This window comes from Macaca thibetana, chromosome 11 (assembly GCF_024542745.1).
Source record: "Macaca thibetana thibetana isolate TM-01 chromosome 11, ASM2454274v1, whole genome shotgun sequence".
NCBI lineage: Eukaryota > Metazoa > Chordata > Mammalia > Primates > Cercopithecidae > Macaca > Macaca thibetana.
This window is the reverse complement of record NC_065588.1, coordinates 63,462,007-63,481,192: the sequence shown is the minus strand read 5'-3', so window position 1 is coordinate 63,481,192 and position 19,186 is coordinate 63,462,007. Positions and strand designations below refer to the sequence as shown.

General features: G+C 34.0%; 1 protein-coding gene across 2 annotated transcripts in view; it reads right to left on the bottom strand.

The window, feature by feature from the left end:
- Window positions 1-1,599: 1,599 nt before the first annotated feature.
- The window catches only part of CAND1 (cullin associated and neddylation dissociated 1), a 45,993-nt gene continuing 28,406 nt past the window's right edge, over window positions 1,600-19,186 (bottom strand). For both annotated transcript variants that reach the window (XM_050750199.1, XM_050750200.1), the window contains 11 exons: window positions 18,632-18,888; window positions 18,442-18,547; window positions 17,203-17,348; window positions 13,712-14,004; window positions 11,603-11,744; window positions 9,752-11,245; window positions 8,854-8,949; window positions 6,278-6,447; window positions 6,032-6,196; window positions 4,425-4,532; window positions 1,600-3,624 (listed from right to left, as the gene is read on the bottom strand). In XM_050750199.1, the coding sequence (XP_050606156.1) occupies window positions 3,400-3,624; window positions 4,425-4,532; window positions 6,032-6,196; window positions 6,278-6,447; window positions 8,854-8,949; window positions 9,752-11,245; window positions 11,603-11,744; window positions 13,712-14,004; window positions 17,203-17,348; window positions 18,442-18,547; window positions 18,632-18,888 (3,202 nt within the window). In that variant the 3' untranslated portion in view covers window positions 1,600-3,399. The remainder of the gene's footprint in view (window positions 3,625-4,424; window positions 4,533-6,031; window positions 6,197-6,277; window positions 6,448-8,853; window positions 8,950-9,751; window positions 11,246-11,602; window positions 11,745-13,711; window positions 14,005-17,202; window positions 17,349-18,441; window positions 18,548-18,631; window positions 18,889-19,186) is intronic.

Below are 19,186 nucleotides of genomic sequence, written 5' to 3'. Positions count from 1 at the left end.
GTAGTTTTGATTCAGAGCTAACTTTCCAAGTTAAAAAGAGCAAAAAACATGTTGCTGAGAGATCTTGCCTGAAACTACAGCAAAGGTGTTTACAAAATATTTTCTAGTATTAATAGGAAAACAAGCAACTTACTGTATTGGAAAAGGAAAATGTATGATTTCATTTTGCATTTCCTTGTAGAAAAGTCTTAATCTGATGAGACTGTGGTAGCCTGTAGCCAAATACTTCCACCATGTTCCATTTTTGCAACCAAAATTATCAAATGAATTTTATTTAAATGGAAAAGTCAGTTAAAACCAGAATATCCTTTGTCCAATCAGTAAATAAACTATTACCTACTGTCAATTTTCCATTCCATAAACAAGATTTCAAAAACAGGTATGAATCTGGGGTAGCAGTGGTTTGAAAATTAGGATTCAATTTAAAACAGAGCTAGAATCCAATATTTACTTGCTGAAATGTTTAAGGTCTTTAATTTCAAAACACTTACTTAGCATAATCTAGAGACTGCCAACTAATTTTAACAATTTAGGTCTTTAGTAAAATTAATGTGGGCAGAAAATGTTACTTCATTACAAAGTATTACTATATACTTTGTCTTGTGACTAATTACAGCTTACAGGAGTATAAACAAGTTAACTGAATTTTTCAATGGCTGAGGATTTTGTATGTTTCCTCATTTTGAACTTCAATCATGACTATATAATCATATTCATACATTTGAGACTGAACTAGATATAAAGATATAGCAATACCCGCTGGAACTGGTTAATTAGATATGCCCCTATGTTATTTCTGCACTACCAAAGAAAAGTATGAAGAAAAAAAGACTAATTTGGTTTAATTATGGTTACATAAAAATTATTTAAATATTCAAACATTTGATGAAATCATCATACTCCAACCCTTAAATAATTCTAATTTCTAATGGTTAAGCAACTTTCAGATATCATTAATAAAATATATGACCATCATTAAAAAAATTATCATTCAGTGCTATTGATTTTATAAATAACCTTTTAGGTTAAACCCTGCCATACCAAATTTCCTTTCTGCCTTCTTTTAAAATAAATCAGGTAGACCTAAACTAAGTTTTCTCATGAAAATCAATAAACAGCTTGGTTTTGTATTAACTTTTAGATCTCCTCAGGAACCCACATGTGAAGAATTGCTAAGTACAACACCTTAATATTACTAGTAAGTAGCATGAGTGGTAGACTATGTCTGGACTCCACACCCTGCCACTTCCATTCCAGTATCTGGACCACATCACCACTAGGAGTATGGAGTTAATCATCAGTATGACTCAGCATTGAAATTCTAAGCACTGCTATTACTAATTTTGTTAATGTATGCATATAAACAGGTATATAAACACTTAAAGCCATAAGAGAGTAGTATCTGTTTCTTTAGTATTAAAAGAATTTCAACTGTTAGAAAAATGAGCTGGCTTGCAAAACAAAAACAAAGGGAAACAAAACAAAACATGCATCTTGAAAGTTAAAAACAAACTGAAGAAAAAGCCGGTTGAAGTATTTGGATTTAACTTTACCCAACTAAGACATTCATTCACACAACATATGCATGTCAGTCTCCTATTCAGTCCTAGAGCCTGCAGTATTGTAATTTATTGTGAAACCATGTAACCAAATACTTAAATATATCCACAACATCTATACCACAGAAATGCATAGTACATAATATACTAACATCTCAAAATAAACTTCTATTACAGTTTTATGCAAATTATGATATAAGATTATCACCTGCCACATTTTGAAATGGCACCAACTTCAACATCAATGCACTAGTCAAAATCCTTACTAGCAGTGATGTCTTCTGCATTATCATCTGAACATTCAAAATCAAGCTGTTAATCTAATAACCACAGTATGTTATCATTTAAAATCACTGTATATTTGGATGTTAAAGCAGGTAGTAATACAGCAGGAAGTGTTTCTAATTCACAGTTTCAAAAATAAAGGGTGCAGTTTTCAAATATCTGATTGCTTAAAATTGGTCACTCAATTTAACAACTGCCTCCTTCAATACATGTAAACTATGTTTGCACAGCATTAGGAGATGTCTTTTATTTCAGAATTAGTTCTTACTGTTACAGGAGCACCACAAATTTGAAGGAAGAGGCTACAGTGTGAAATGAGCTCACTGAAGGATATGTTAAATAAAATTTTAACTACAATATAAGGTACTGCAAAAGCTTTGCTCCCCAGCACAGATCCCTTAATCAGGAAAAGTAGTTAACACTTAGCAAATACAATATGTAAATTAGCTCTACAGGAGATGGGGAAAAACCTAACTCAACTAAAAGAAAATACTATTATTAGCTAACAAAGCTGTGATAGCTGGCTTCAGAATTTTCCTAAAAATAAAATTCAAAAGCATACACACTATTTATATCCTTTGATAAGGAATGTAGACATCCAAAGGGAATGAAAGAAAAATCTGGTTTTAAGAATTTCTAAGTGGAAACACACGCACACAAATGGGTAACTGAGAAAAATTGAGCACTTAAAATATTCAAAATTTAAGTAAGAAGATTTATAATAGAAAAAAGTGGCAAATTGTTATTGTGACTCGATTTGCTGAAAACATCTGCAAATTCACACTGGCATTAAGAAAACCAAAGTCTCGAAAATTCTCCTTTCTTTCTCTCCAGATAATGTGTTTTCTGTGCAAAAATAAATATCTGAAAATTGCACTAATAATACTTATTTTAACTTCTATATTATGAATAATCTGCACATGCTGCTTTACAGACAATACATATTTGTAAACTTGCTCATGCAAAATTAGTGTGCGCAACAGGGATATTGTTAATTTTCATACTTTAAAATGATACCTTATTATCTTTTAAAAATTGCCAAACCCTCTGAAATGGTAACAAATCTTACATGGATATTCTTGTCTGCCAGCTAAAAATCAATTTGTGTTGCGGAAAACAAAAAGTTGTACAAGAAAAAGAAACATGGTTTTTGTTTTGCAAGATTTTTGATTTTTAAACGAGAAAATTTATAAAAGAAAGAAATTCATGGTCACAAAATTTCAACATTTTAATCCTAAACATTACAGGGTAAATAGATACTGGACCTTATCTCCATACTCCATAAAATCCTAACTTTTAGTTTCCATTTCAAATGTTGCTGTAACCACTAAAACACTAGTGGTTTTACAACCTCTGGATTATGGAAATACACATTTCTGAAATAAATGCTACAAAAACAACAATGGAAGAAAGCCAAACAAACAGTCTCCACGAAGGAAAAAAAAGTGGAACATTTTGAAGCTTTTAGACACTTCTCTTTCCATGTCTTATGATTAACCTGTCAATTCAGTGCATTGTATGGTCATCTGTAATGGTCCCCATGGTGATCAAACATCTAACTAGTGTCCATTGATTCTAAGTTAGTAGATGATGAATCTTTCTGGATACTTTCAAAGATAGCCGCCAGCTCAGGGTTAGAACTGATCTGTGACTGGAATTCACTCATCAGTGGACTCTTCTCTGCTTCTGGAATGGTTAGCAGTGCTGCTACTGCTCTCATGGCAGATCGCTTTAATTCATCTTGTTTTTCAAACTCCTGCTTTACTGAGTTTGCCTTTACCTGTAACATGGAGTAAACTTAGATTACATGCTATAAAAGACAACTCTTACATGAACAAATTTGAGCACATAAGATCTTCCTGGTAAAAGTTACTCTCATAGGTCCATAAGGCATATTATATTCTAAGCACAACTGTTTTTAAACTTATTTTTAAAGAAGTTGTCTCCTTTTCTTTTAAGGGAATATTTTACACAAAGCACCATTATAACAACAGAAAATCTAGACCCACATGACTGTAACAAAGAGAGCAGGACACTCTTTTCAACTATCTGCTTAGCAAGTCCCATACTTTGGCCCCCATCAAGAAAGTACTACTCTAGCTACCCTATTCTTTGCTATATTCTATTAGACACTTTTTCAAACACACCATATGATGACATCTCCAGGTCTTTATTCAAAGCCTGTTTCATCTTCTTGGTCTAAAAAAAAAAATCTGGATTTTTCAAGGTTCACTGCAAATGTTGTCACCCTAATATGAAGCCTTCTATGACTCCCCTTCCAATCAGAAGTAAAACCTTCCTCTTTTGTTGCCTGATCACATTTTATCCCATATCAGTACTTCAAATATATATATCAGTACTTCAAAATGTTATATTGATATAGCAATAAACAAAAACTTTTAAGAATAGCAGTTAACATTGCTAAGTTTTATAAAACATCAGTATTTAATAGGTCAACTTTTTAAACCAACTGCTACATAGAGCACTGGAATACTTATATTTGGAAAGCTAGAGAAAAGAATTGGCTAGGAATCCCCAATACACCAAGTCTGACCTAGGTTGATACTTATCATTTCTTACCTTAGTTGTACATGTTGCACGTAATGGCTCAACAAGTCGGTCCAACCTCTGCAGCACTGCACTTGGACAAAGGGTAGAAAGTCTCACCAACATTAAAAATGTCAGCATCTATTAGGAATAAAAAATAATTTAGATTTGACATCATTTTCTAAAAACAAAATTCTAAATTCTGACAGATCCTTTAAAGGAAAATACCATGCAAAGTAAAGCTTCCTTTTAATGTAATCTGCCAATCAGAATCAGACAGATTTGTCTCAGACCTTATCTGAGTTAAGTGCTAAAGAGACCTCACCAGATTGTATTTTAGGTGAGGTCTCTTGAGCAGCATATTATAGGTGAGGACTCTTTAGCCCTTAACTCAGATAAGGTTTGAGACATCTGTCTCAAACAGATACGAGAACCAGAAAAGTGGTTTTCAATCTTGGTTGCACATTAGAATCATCCAGAGAGCTTCAGAAACATACCCATTCTTCAAGTCCCATCCCCAGAGTTTTACTGAACCTGTCAGAATACGGCCACAGACTCTGTTTGTTTGTTTTTTGAAAAGCTCATGTGCACCAGAATTGAGAATCACTGAACTGGAATATTACTGAGCTGGAACACAAGTTTCGAAATAAGTTTCCACTATCATAACAGAGTTGACCAGTTATTCAGATTAATCCATGCAAAACCTGATAACCCATAAACCTTTTTCTCTTGGACTATAAACTCATAGAATTAAACAAGCATGTCCTTTTAATTCTTGGTTGGGGGGCTCTCTTTATTGAACTTTGAGAGGCTCAGGTCACTACCACACATGGAAACCTAAGAGTAGGAGTTTGGGTAGTATGGCTGAATTACCGCTGAGTTACCACTTTTGCCATGCTTGGCCAAAAGCCCTAAATGGAAGAGTAGATGAAAAAGACACAATGCATGCATTTTTTATTTTTCAAATCACTCTTTTACTGTTCACATTTTAAATGGAGATGTTCATTTCATCACAGGAAAACAAAGAACACTTATACGCAAAATTCATTATCCAAACATAAGATGCAGTATGATTTCTCTCAAGTTGCTTCTACAGATTGCTTTGTATATCTGAAAAGTTCCATGTCCTCTAACAAAATTCTTGGTATTAAACACAGTATATTATATTGGAAAACAAAAATTCCTCCTTCAGGTAAATAATACAGTTACAATTCAGACTAGCCCCAAAGGTAGCTCAGGAGAATTAATCAAGACAATGCTAAGAAAACCCTCCATGGGTAGCAACTATGGTCCAGTGTTAAGTCAGGCCAAAAACTTACAGATTTATACTTTAAACAGCAAAATCTGTCGGGATTCTTTTGAGGGAAAGGATCTAGGGACTATTCACTAAGCAAGTGGGCACAGAGCATTTTGCATCCACTGCCACTTCCTCCTCCAATAAAAAGGGTTCTGGATCTTTCTTACATGTCAACTGGTGTTACACTGCCTATTACTTTTGCACTTTATAGTTTACAACGTGTTTATCAAAATCTTGACAGACAACCTGATTTTCTCAGACACATGAGTAAATTACAAGGGTGAAAGTTGCTCTAGCAAAGTCTTCTTCTAAAACATTGTATAAATAGGCACAAACATCTTACCTTAATATCATAATGGTCCTTCAAACCATCTTCAACATGATTTAGAAATTCAAAGATATCAAGTCTATCAAGACAACTGTCTAGAAGTGTGTACATACACTCAAAAGCTGCCTTTCTAATATCCAGACCATCATCAACTGTATGTTTAAAGGGACCCATTTCTACCTGTTAAAGCAAAAAAGAATGTGTGGATATATAATACTGAAGTTAAAGACAAGCTCAGATAAACAGTGTGATCTAACTTACCTCTCTTATAAGCTCCTTTCTAACTTTCGTTTCATTGTAAAGATGTGGAAGAACAGTATCCAATAGGTCCCTTATTAATGATGGCTTGTTATGTGCTGCTGAATTAAATGTGACCAAGGCCACTCTTCTCACATTCAAATCCGGGTCTTCCAAAGTTTTTAAGAAATCACCTGAAATATTACAAGAAAAGCAACAGACAGACATGGTAAACTTGAAATATAATATACATTATATTTTCTCTAAGTTGATATAATTTATTTTTGCTGGTGTCATTGTTATTTCTTCAGCGAAGGTCAGGGAAGAACCTGATGAAATACTAAGTGAACCATAAAGTTTCTTTCTGCAGCAAGGCAACTATCATTTCTGAAGGTGAATATATTTTCAACTGATAATCCACTCTCAGCACCTATAATGCAAAGGGTATGGAAGAAGAGTCCATAAAGTTCCTCAATATCACTTTCATAGATACAAGATATGACAGAGATAACAGCTAAAAAGACTAATAACATGCATGATTCTCCTTGGAGTTCACTAAAAGCAGCAACAAAATATTTTTAAACTAAGTTCAAAATAAGAATAAAAAAATGAGGTGAAGACAGACCCACTGCTTAATAAAGATGGAGTACTATTAGCGGATATACAATTCATCAAAGAAAAGAGAAACGTGCCTCCAAAAGCCCTACTTTATTTCTGTCTTCAATAAGAAATACATGAATTCACAGGAAAATAATATAAAGGGAGAAAATTGAAAGCTAACATAGGACAAAAGCCAGAGAAGGCATCTAGGTACTTTAAAAGTCTGCTTATTCTTGCAAATGTGGGAAAGAAAGTATAATGCTTTGGAGTCACATGGATGATGGTTCAAACCATTTTACTTGTTAAATGTATGATTTTGTGCAAGTTACTTTAGGCAAGAACCTGTTTCTCACCTCAGTTTCTCACTCAATAAAATGAGGATTATAAATCTTTTAGAGCTATACAGAGCAGAATAAACGGCACGTATATTGTTGAAGACAATGTCTAGTACACACTAAGTATTCACATGTAGCTATTATTCATCATTATATGATCTCAACTCTATCATCAGCAATCTTTTAGAATACACAGGGAAATGCAGGAGAGGTAACAAAAGACTTGAATGCCAACTTGAAAAACCAGCAATTTGAAAATACGGGAGGGAAGAGAGACTTCAGATACTGCAGATTGGCAAACTCAATGTTGATATCCAAGAAAGTTCCAGCACTGACTTAAAAAAAAAAGTCTGAGAGACAGCGTGGTTTCAAAAACAATATAAATGTACCAAACTAATTTCCCCTTCCCTTTATTTGCATACTAAACTGGTAGATTAGAAGAATAATTACAATAGAGTATATATCTGCTTTCAGGAAAGCATCTAAAATATTGCTATTATGGACAAAATGGTGCCATGAACTAGCAATTTCAATTTTTAAAAAGTTTCCTAGGTGGTTCTGATGTTCAAACAGTCATGAATATCGAACTAGATCATAATTCAATTACAATGCTAACTACCTGGTTGAGTAACTATATCAACAATGCATACTGGTTGACTGCTGTCAACATGGGAAGATATTTCTAGAGATATGGCATGGGCCTCTTCCTCTGTCCTGTTTTGCATAATACCAAAGTGCTCAATAAATATATCAAAGCAGAAAATGGGTGGGGGAAATGCCAGTAAGAAGTTTCTCATATAGACTTTAAATAATTTCTAGGCCCCAGCAATAGAACCTATTTGTGCCTCTGCCTTCCTTATTCTGAACTGGCAATCCCTTTCTATACAGCTCAAATTTTATATTGTATTTTTTTTTTCTTTCTGGCACACTGCAGAATGGCACAAAGCTACAAAGCTTCTTTGCCAAATCCCTCAGTCCTCCCGGATGGTTATCTCCATTATCCCGTCCTCAAGAAAGCAAAAAACTAAATTCTGAGGGGTTTTTGGCTACTATCAAACTCTAGGAAAACCAATGATAAAAACAAAATGCACGGAGGTTATAAAAATCAGAAATAATCCCAAAAGCTAATTCTTGTCTTCACAGAAATAGAGAAAGCCCTAGTTTTTCTTGGGTTATCTCCTCTTAGTTCTTCCGCGAATTAGCTCTCCCCCACTTTATTTTTTATTCTTAGGTTATTTTGACCTTAAATATGGAAATCTCCATAGATCTCCTTCGGTGTTAGACGTAATAATTGAAATCTGAGGCCTTAATAGTTCAAATGAGACTCATTTACATCTAGGGAGAAACTTCAGACTGGCCACATAAATCTAGTACCTTTCTGCTCTATCCACTAAAGCTATCTTAAGTCACCCCAAAAACATGGTTATCAAATATGTAGTTGACTCTAAAGACATGCTGGTATATTATAACTTCATTTATGTGTGCAAAATCATCTAGGAATAATTACAAACAATATAGGCAAATGCAATTTGTTAAAGTTATAAGATCATATCAATTTTATTTTAAACAATTATTTTAATTCCTTGATATTTCTAGTTACTAAATTCAAGAGTTTGAGAATTCTAAAATCCAAAAATCAGTATGTTTATCTTTGTTTCCACTTACCTATGCAGTTCTTTAACAGTGGATCAATAGGTTGTGGATGGTCAGAAATTGTAAATTTCACAGCTGTAACCACTGAGCTTCGGGCATATGATGAGCCTAGTTAAAAATAAATTGCAAGTCTATTGGTATGTAGTCCACTAAAACTCACGGACATCATTTTTAAACCACTTCAAATAACACCAGTGTCTTCAATTCCTTAGAATTTTCCTTGGCCAAGAAGGGTATTTTTTATTGCACACATGAATCCAAAGGAGCCAAGTTTACTCACTTATGAGCATAAAACAAAATCCTGTTAGATTTCAAAAGAAACAATTCCTTCTGGGAAGGAGGGACCTGAAGCAGCAGTGGAGAATCTCACCCTCACAAAAGAGAACTAGCTAAATCCAAAACCGCTCAAAAATCTTCAAATTTTTTACTAAAAAAGAAAGCAATGCCTAAGAATGAATGGCTATTACTGCTATTAATGTTATTACCTTCTACTTGTTCTAATCAGGATGACACTGGTAAATCTGAAAACTCTTCCAGGATCTTTCATTTGAAAAAAGTACTTTCACCAATTTTATTTATTGTAACTAGTATCAGCAAGCTCTTTAGATTATGTTAATTCATGAGATATGTCTTTTCCACATTTTAACATAACATAGCAACATTAAAATGTAGTCATTATGAGGAATGAGAACACATTTAACCATTATCTAATTACCACTCTATCTTTTAAAACAACAAAATGTCATTTGAATATCACTCTATACTACAAAAGACAGGTTTTTTTTCCATCACATACTTAGCTTTTAGGTTTAAGAAAATATAGACATGGCTTAACTTCTTTATTAGGCATCTTTTAAGGCAACCAACTATCAACAAAAAATTTTTTAAGGAAGAAAATCTAGATACCTACCTGATATCAAGTACCCCTTAAGCCGTGGAAGGAGAGTTTCTGGATCAATTAGAGTGAGTTTTCCTAGACATTCAGCAACAACATTTCTGGTTCCTTCCTCTGCACACTCACAGTGCTTTAGTAATAAGGCCCAGATGTTTTCAACATATGGTTTAAGGCCCACCACTGATGCAGAGCTAATAATTTCCTTCAAGGAATGAAGTAAAAGATACTGCCTTTTGGGCTGACTGGTTATTTCTTGTAGGACAAATGGCAGATATTCAGGAAGGTTGCCCACACTAATGCTGCCTAATGCATAGGATGCAGCTGATTTGACTTCTTCACTAGGAGATGAGAAAGCTTCTAGTATTACAGATTTTAGTTCCAACTGTCCACTTAAGTCAATATGATGCCCAACTTCTCCAAGAGAAAGTAGAGCTAAGAGACGAATGGAATCTGTTGACCTTGAGTTCTTGACATCTTGAATAAACTGACCTACTACAGCTGGTCCCTCTTTAGGGCATGCTCGAGTAAGGGCAGCTACACATTTGGCAATGGAATAATAAGACTGCTTATGAGTAAGAGCTGTGCTCTGAGAGTAAACTGGACCAGTCAGCATGCGCAACAAATCCATGTATCCTAAATTATTTGTTCCAGTGACAACCAGAGCTTGGAAAAAGTCTAGCATGGCACTAAGAGCTCCCCCCTGCAATAAGGGTGATCTCACAAGTCCAATAAGTTCATTGAGAATGGATCCACTTATCTTTGAAAGGGAGGAGGGATACACTTTTGCCAAAGTGGTAAGAAAACTGATAGCCATTTGTGAAACATGCATATCACTTTCGCTGATAAGAGGTGGGAGCTCATCTAGAACTGCATCAATCATGGCAGCTGTCAAGCTGTCACTATAGTTTTTTATTAGAATATCAAGGGCAGAAAGAGTACCCAGTTTCAAAGCTCTCTGGTTTTTCCTAAGAAATGAAGCAAGGATAGGAACCCCTTCTCCCAGAACAGGCCTCAAATCTATCTTCAAAGGTGACCCAGCAATCAGTGTCAATGCCTTTACTGTAGTTAACCTGGTAATTTCATTCTTTAGTCTCTCCAAGAAAATCTGAAGTGTATTAGGCAAGTCAGAACCCAAATTGTCTCCAAGGTTGCAAATAATTTGTCCCATACAGGAAATAGCCCTTTCCTTGACTTCCTGATCAATGTCAGCTGCTTTTAATCTCTTAATGGTACAGGTAAATAGATCTTTGATATAAGGAGTTGCATCAAACGAGGAAGGCTGATCTAAAGGACGAATTACTTTGACAAGCTGTTGAGTAACAAGAAGTGCTTCAGATGTAATTTTGTAAAATGGGTCTCCAACACAAGCCACCACTGGAGGAACCAAAGCCTGAACGTGAGGATGGAAGACTTGAGGAGAATGGTTACAGAGGATTACGTATAGACATGACAAAGCATCAATCTTCAAATTCGATGAGCTTGATTTATCATTCAGTGAGAAAATGATTCCTAAAAAGCCAACAAAAAATCCAATCATTGCTGTGCAGACTTTTAAGAAAGAAAAATGAAATATCAACCCCTAGAGTACTGCTAATGTTCCCACTTCATTATATTATTTCTATAAGTAGAAATTTTCACCATCTATAATAAATACTACAGCCAAATATTTTAGGGTAAGACTTTTTATTTACAAATTTCTAACTTCAGGTATTCAAGATGGTTAGATTAAAAAGTTAGCTCTACGTGCATATTAAGTTGTCACAAATATTCCTTTAAAAGGAAATCATTATTTAAGCTTATTTAAATCCTAACAAAAAGGCTATGCCCTATAATAAGTCCCAAAAGAGATTTATGTTTCTTTCATACCTGGTACAAGTACAGGAATGTGTTGTGTTAGGGCTCCAGGTAATACATTTACTAGCTCAGTTAACATGTTAAAACAACACTGTCGGGTCTTCACGCTTTTTTCTTTCATCTGTTTGTGCAGAGCTTTAACAATGTTGGGAACCTGCAATTATCATATACTCATTAGATGGTTCAGCTGTTGGTATTTCCTCAGTACCCTTAACATGAATTACGGAGAATGAAGATAAAGGGAAGAGTTTATCTTTTTTTGTTAAATTCCTAATTCAACTATCTACTGCTATTGCTAACACTAACAAGATCAAGTTTGTTACATGTATTATATATGTTCTCTTATAATAACTACATTTGCTTGATACTGATAAATTACGAAAAGCTATCATTTAGCTTTCAAGGGAGCAACAAAACAGTCTTCCCTACTTAATTTTTAATTGTGAAACATACATGACTATAAAGAAATTAATAGGCTGGGCGCAGTGGCTCACGCCTGTAATCCTAGCACTTTGGGAGGCTGAGGCAGGCAGATGACAAGGTCAAGAGATCAAGACCATCCTGGCCAACATGGTGAAACTCCGTCTCTATTAAAAATACAAAAATTAGCTGGGTGTGGTGGTGGTGTGCACCTGTAGTCCCAGCTACTTGGGAGGCTGAGGCAGGGGAATCGCTTGAACCCAGGAGGCGGAGGTTGCAGTGAGCTGAGATAGCGCCACTGCACTCCAGGCTGGCAACAGAGCGAGACTCCATCTCAAAAAAAAGAAAAAAAAGAAATAAAGTAAACAAATAATATTTTCAATAAAAAATTTAGGAGGTTAATTCATAAATGGTATTTTGAATGACAAAAGCACAGATAAAAGTCAAAGGAAACAAGATAAATTATGGAAAAGCAACCATTGAACAGGTCCTTTTCTTACTTTCCATTTGCTGTTACAAGGAATCAACCTCACTTCAAATGTAGCTACAAGCAGCAGGGGTATGATTAAAAGATATCTGCTCTAAACTTTCTAATGTTTGGTTAGTCAGTAAAACAAATAGGGTCTCTACTAACAAATCTTATGGATGCAAAGCTATAAACGGAGCTTCTAGAATACCTCAACAGCAAAGCAAGTAGAGATTAAAAATAAAAACAAAGCCAAGAAAAATCCCAACAACCAAACTACAAGGATACACACCATAATTACACAATGATCTAAGAACTAGACAAAACAAAAAAATTGTCTAACTTTCCACAGCATTGTCGAAATTCCTGGCAACTCTACTGAGCAATACCTGACTTCTACATACTCACTCACTCACATATATCCTCCATACACTTTATCTTATTTCCTTCTACAATTAATCTTCAACATTCACCTTTATGAGTAAGTTCACCACAAAAATGTATTTATTTGTACTACTTGAAAACAAGATAGATACCATATGTGTGTCCCATCCTCTCCACTGGTTTAATCACTGTCAATATCTGTTTTGTAATCTATAAAAATGGATCTAGTATTTGTGCATCCCATAGGGCTACTGTAGAGATTACATATAAGATAGGAGAATGCCTGGTATGTTATATTCAATAAATGGGAGCAATATAATAGCTCTAATGTTTAGGACCTTAGAAAAAAATGCCTTCAAGTGAAAAAAAAAGTGTATTTTATTAGTAAGTATATATGTAGTAGGCACTACACTGAATGCTCTATACAGATCATCCAGCTCTCACAACCACAGGTAGGTATTTCTAAATACACTCTTATTACAAATAAGAAAAGTGAGGTTTAATAAAGTGACTAACTTGCCCAATATCACACACCTAAATTAGAAGTGAAGTCAGTTATGTGATCACAAGTAGTATGACTCCACAGCTATAAGACATCTCTATTAACATCAAAGATAAAGACTACTTTACTGAATCTTAAAATTATTTAAATATTGTTTATCAAGTAAAACCAAGAATACTTCAATCAGAATAGTTTACAAGTAACATAATATGAACATGCATTAACTATATAAACATATCCTAGAACTTTCTGCTTCTCTATATTCTGGAACTCACATTTCCATACAAAGACAATTTTAAAAGCATTGCATTTACTATCATGATTTTGTAAACTGTACTTTAAAACCCACCTGACTCTGAAGCATTGTTAAAGGTGTTTCTCCCTGTTCCATCGCATCAGGGTCACATAGCCAACTTTGTACAGGACGAGTTTGCTTCAAAAGAGAAAGGTATGCGTGAAAAACATCTGCCTTTACATTCTCTTCACGCTCTTTAAATCTGGATATTAGTGCAGGAGAGACGGTCTTGTAGAATTCTGGAAGCATTTCATGCCTTGTGCTAACTACAGCATCCAAGCACTTCGCAGCTGCACGTCTCACTTTCCAACTCATGTCATCATCATCACTGTATTCATCATCACTCCCTAAAGGGTAAGTTTTAATGTAAACAGGCTATTAATGACAAGAGAAGTATATTATTTTAAACAGAAAATGAATTGATATTTTTAACCAAATCAGTTAATCTAACTTTCCGGTAACATATACAGCAACAGGTAGGTTTCAATAGAACTGGAACTTGAACAAAGAGCTTGTTACTTCTATAAGTCTGCACATAAATTAAACTTAAAAAACAAACATAATTGTATTTTTAAACATTTTCTCATTTATTTTGTAATGAACTGTGCTTAGTTATAACACTTTAAAATCATCAATTAACACATTCAACTTCTTTAGAATATAAATATTTATAGTCATAAATTTCCCAGCTTTTGAAACAAAATTCAAAGAACTTACTTAACAGCATAGAATCAAGCAAACTATCAGGGACTTTCTAAGAAAAACCATGAAATGGATTTGAGGTAATAGAGTAGGTGATAAAATGAATGGTTACCAAGCCCAAAACACTGTAGAACTAATTTTCTGGGAACAAAAAGAAGGTTGATATCAGCTTTGTGACTACAAGGCTTTTCACTCGACTTGTTGATAAGCTATGAGGACCAAGCATGTATATTCTAAACCTTTCACAATTTTGTCTTAATGTACTTTAAAACAAAACTATTTTTGCTTAATTATAACAAGAAAATGCTGCAAACTTAACAGAGAACCATTTTTCCCCTAATGCTAAACCTTAAACATTCAAAGCAGAAGCACTAAGAATTGTATCTCACTTATCTATACTTGATAGATAACATGTGTGTGAAATCTCCAGCAACTCTTTCTTTCTAACACCATCAGGTTTAATTAGTTGGGTAATATGAAGTCAGAAAGGTGGCAGAAATACTAGCAGTTATCATGATAGTCTAAAATTATCTCACAATAATTTCGTGATTCTTAGACAAAACTATACATAGCCTTGAAATAACTGAGAGGAGTGATATCTTTTTACTGGCTTTTATTCCAATTAGCTTAGTGACAGTCAAAGGTAGCCAGCTAGGCCTTAGAAGATTCTACAATATATAATAAAATAATAAAATTTTCCAACTCAAAAGCTTAAAATTCACCTTAGCACATTATAGGAAAATACAACCAAATACCACTAAATGCGAGGCATTTGCTTATTTACCAATATCTATTTAAATAAAGTTAAAAGATACTGCCAAAATATACTATCAAGAGCACATAAAAGTTTTTTCCATGTCCATACACTATGGTAATTGCATCCCAGAAATATAAGCTTTATTAAAAACAAGATTATAAAAAATTAACATGTCCCAATTCACTAAAATTATGTTGATTTTATAAATCACAAAAACACCATGGTAGAAAGTCATTTAATGGGTATAATTCATATTAACTGATAAAGCAGGTGAAGTACCTGTTTGTTATACAGCGCACAAAAGACCAACATTCAAAACCTGGAATACACATTGCTACTGATTTTTTCAAAATATATTCATATTAAAATATAAGCTAAGTTTTCCCTTCATTAATACAACCCATTTATTGATTGCCTGTGTGTCAGGCACTGTCCTAGGCACTGGAATAAAGCAGTCAATCAAGAGATTAAAACGTCGAACCTTCATGAAACTTACATTCTAATAGGTAGGAGACCATCAATTACAGTATGTCAGAAAGTAACTAAGTGTGATAAACAAAATAAAAACAACAAAATGAAAGAGTTCTGAGGTGGAAGACTACATGAGGGATGTGTGAAAAAGGAATCAGGTATGACTGCAAGATTTTTGGTCTGATCAACTAAGAAGAATGGAGGTACCATTCTGAGATGGAAAAGGCTAAAGCAGAACAGGTAAGGTGGGAGATGGGGAAGGGTAGGGAAAAGATATTTTAGATATCCTAGCAGCAATATTAATTAAGCAGTTGCATATGAATCTGTATTCACAAGCGAGATCTGGATTAAAGATAGGATCTGGGTTGCCAGCATACTGATAGTAAAGCCAGGAAACTAGATGAGATCAACAAATAAATCAAGAGTATAACAGGTAAGTTCAAGGACTGAGCCTTGGGATACTCTAAGTACAGTGGTCAGGGTGAAGAAGAAGAACCAGCATGGAAGATTGGAGTAATCAAAATGATAAGACTACATCCAGGCTAGAATGGTATCCCAGAAGCTAAATAAAGAAATGTTGCTGAGACTGAGTAATACAATAGGCAGAGTCAAACATTTGCAATCTTGTGCATCACTGGAGGAGTGGATTCGAGAGAGAATGGAAAGAAAGAAACTGAACTGCATTGAGGAGTTCTGTTGCGGAGGAGAGAAACTAGGCAGCAGCTGCTTGAGGTGTATATGGTGTTAAGAAATTTTTTTGGTAGTTGTTTTTTAAAGATGGGTGAAATTACTCACTTAGGAAAGTTGTTACATAAATTCCTTCAAAGAATCAAACTAAACAGTATTCTCAAAAACAACAAAAAATCCACCAACCTGTTTACCTAGTAACTTACCAACTTAAATATTTGTTACTATGATTCTTCCAATAGGAACAGAAACAACTGAACATGAGCAACCCCTATGTCCTTGAAGTGCTGCTACTCCTTTCCAGAGTAAATATCATAAATCATCATGTGATGGCATCAATCTTAGGAGCCTCAGAAACGTTGTAAGCTATTAATAAACGTTAAATGGGGCCTCAAACGGTATTAAGAATTTTTCCTGAACTATGAACAAACAAACTAATATTCTTTCAAACCAAGCTGCCCTAAATATGTATATCTACAGATTCAATTCTTTCTAAAACCTCGATTTATCTCCTTACAAAAATGCTTTGTAGAAAATTTGAATAGTACTTAAAACCAGAAATCATATATAGTTGCTAGCCAAGAGAAAACAAGTGGTAATGGTACTAGTTGTAAATATACAGATTTTTTTCTGTATACTTAAAGAAATAAAATTGGGACATGGTGAGCAATTTTTGCTACATACTTTTCACTCACCTTATTGAGAACATTAATGAATGATTTTTAGACATGATTTTTTAATGTGTTGCATAACAGTTCAATACATAGATGCCCTCTAACTTAATCTGCTATTGTCAAATATTGAGATCATTTCCCCTTTCACTATTATAACTAAATAAAACAAACAGTACAATTTGCACTAAGAATCATCTCCATTTATAACACTGTCTTTCACAAAAATTTAAAAGATTCTATTTAATTTGAAATACCTTGATCATCGTCATCACCACCATCAGCATCCATTGCATTTTCATCTTCATCTTCATCATCATAATTGTAATTTGGATCATAGGTAAGATATTTAAGACAAATATTTATAATGGTAGAAACATGAGGATATACTTCCTTAGGACATCTAAAGGCAAAAACAAAAGCTGCCTTGAAGAGCTGTACTTTTCTCCTTGATTCATTACCTGCCACAGTTTGCTTTATCACCAGCAATAACATAGGAGAGTAGTTCCCATACTATCTAGCATCAATGATTCTTGCTGTTTCTCTCCCATGGACTTACGATTTTAAAAGGTTTACCTTTCAAATTTTACTTATTTAATCAATTTTAAGATGAACTCCCTTAATCCCCATTTTAACTATGTTATGGTTAATGTGTGGCAGTATAGACAGAAATCGGTATATACTCAACATGTTATTAGAAAAACCAAACCCAGATGAATGTGCTCTTCAGTAACCAGGATTATTTGTGGAAATGCCAGTGCATATTCACCTAGGTTTCGTCTTCTAGTGATGTAATGAGAGGACAGAACATATAAATGCCCACAGGGCCAGCAAATAAAAGAATACTTTGTGTTTGTCAACTAAAGGAACAAAAATGAATCCAACAATTTCTGATTTTCATAATATGATATGATTAAAAGCCACTTCACAAAACCAGAAGTGTCAAGGGATAAATGCAGAAAACAACCAGTAAGGCCTCAAGACACCATGCTACTGCATTAGTCAAGAGCAAAAATTCTGTTACTTATCTTGTATTGCCTTCCAGTACACAAATATACAATTTTTACTAAGCTTTTAAAAAATATATTAGAATCAGTTTCCAAATTGACAATCACTGACCTAGCTAAATGGATGTGACCTAAGAAATTGTTGAAAAGACAATTCACTATTTATTTCTGACAAATAATTTATCCTGCTGGGCTTTCAGTACAGACTACATTATTACACTGGCATTTCTTCCCTTCTAAAGTAAACCCAAAATAATTATAAATACCTTTCCCAAATTCTTTGAAGTCCTAACAATGACAAGAAAAATTTTCAAAATAAATGTGATGACCACATTTTATAATAGCAAGATGACATTAATTTCAAATACTGTATTGTCTGTTATATCTGAAATCCAATAGGCCGCTTCTCCTCACACACCTAATGTAGATCTTATGATTCTATTCTTAAGGAAAAGTTTTTTGTAAAAAATAGAGATCTTAAAAACTTACCTTCTTACAAATGATTCAAAGGCTTGAATACAGTACTCTCTCAATTCATCATCATCTACATTGCAAAATTTTACCACCAAAGGAATTATCTTCTCAAGGTATTCACCTAAGAAAAGCATAATGGTTCTTTAAAAACATGCATTAATGTTTTTAATTAAAGAAAAGTTTAAAACTTTTAAAGATTTCTTACCTATTCTATGACCAGCTTGCCTACTAATAGCAGCAATACATTGTATGTAGGTTCTTGTTGTTGACATAGAATCATTTTTGGACAACTCTGACAACAGATGTTCAATAAGATCTACAAAAACTATATTTCCACAGCTCATAACCAGATGGCCAAGAGCGATAATAGTTCTTTTCCTCACTGCAAGTCTAGGGCTGGTCAACTGGGGAAGCAGACAGGTCAGAATTGAAGGATGGAAATTAACAAGAAGTCCTCCTTGCCTTAAAATAAAATAAAAAAAGAAAGAAAACAACAAATGAATTCAAGATGCCTGGCCACTACTAAATGTCTGGCCTCTGACCTCAATGTAAATATTCAGAACACAAATTTAGTTGAGACTAATTCAAATTCAGAGTGAAAGGAAAATTAAATTCTTACTTTATCTAAAATGCAACTGAAACCTGAGCCAAGTGAATGCGGCATTGAAATTTACATTGCCAAACTGACTCCGGGAATCTAGACCTAAATCCCCAATTATAGGTTATCTAATCAATTGGCTTGGGAAAGTATTTTTTAAAA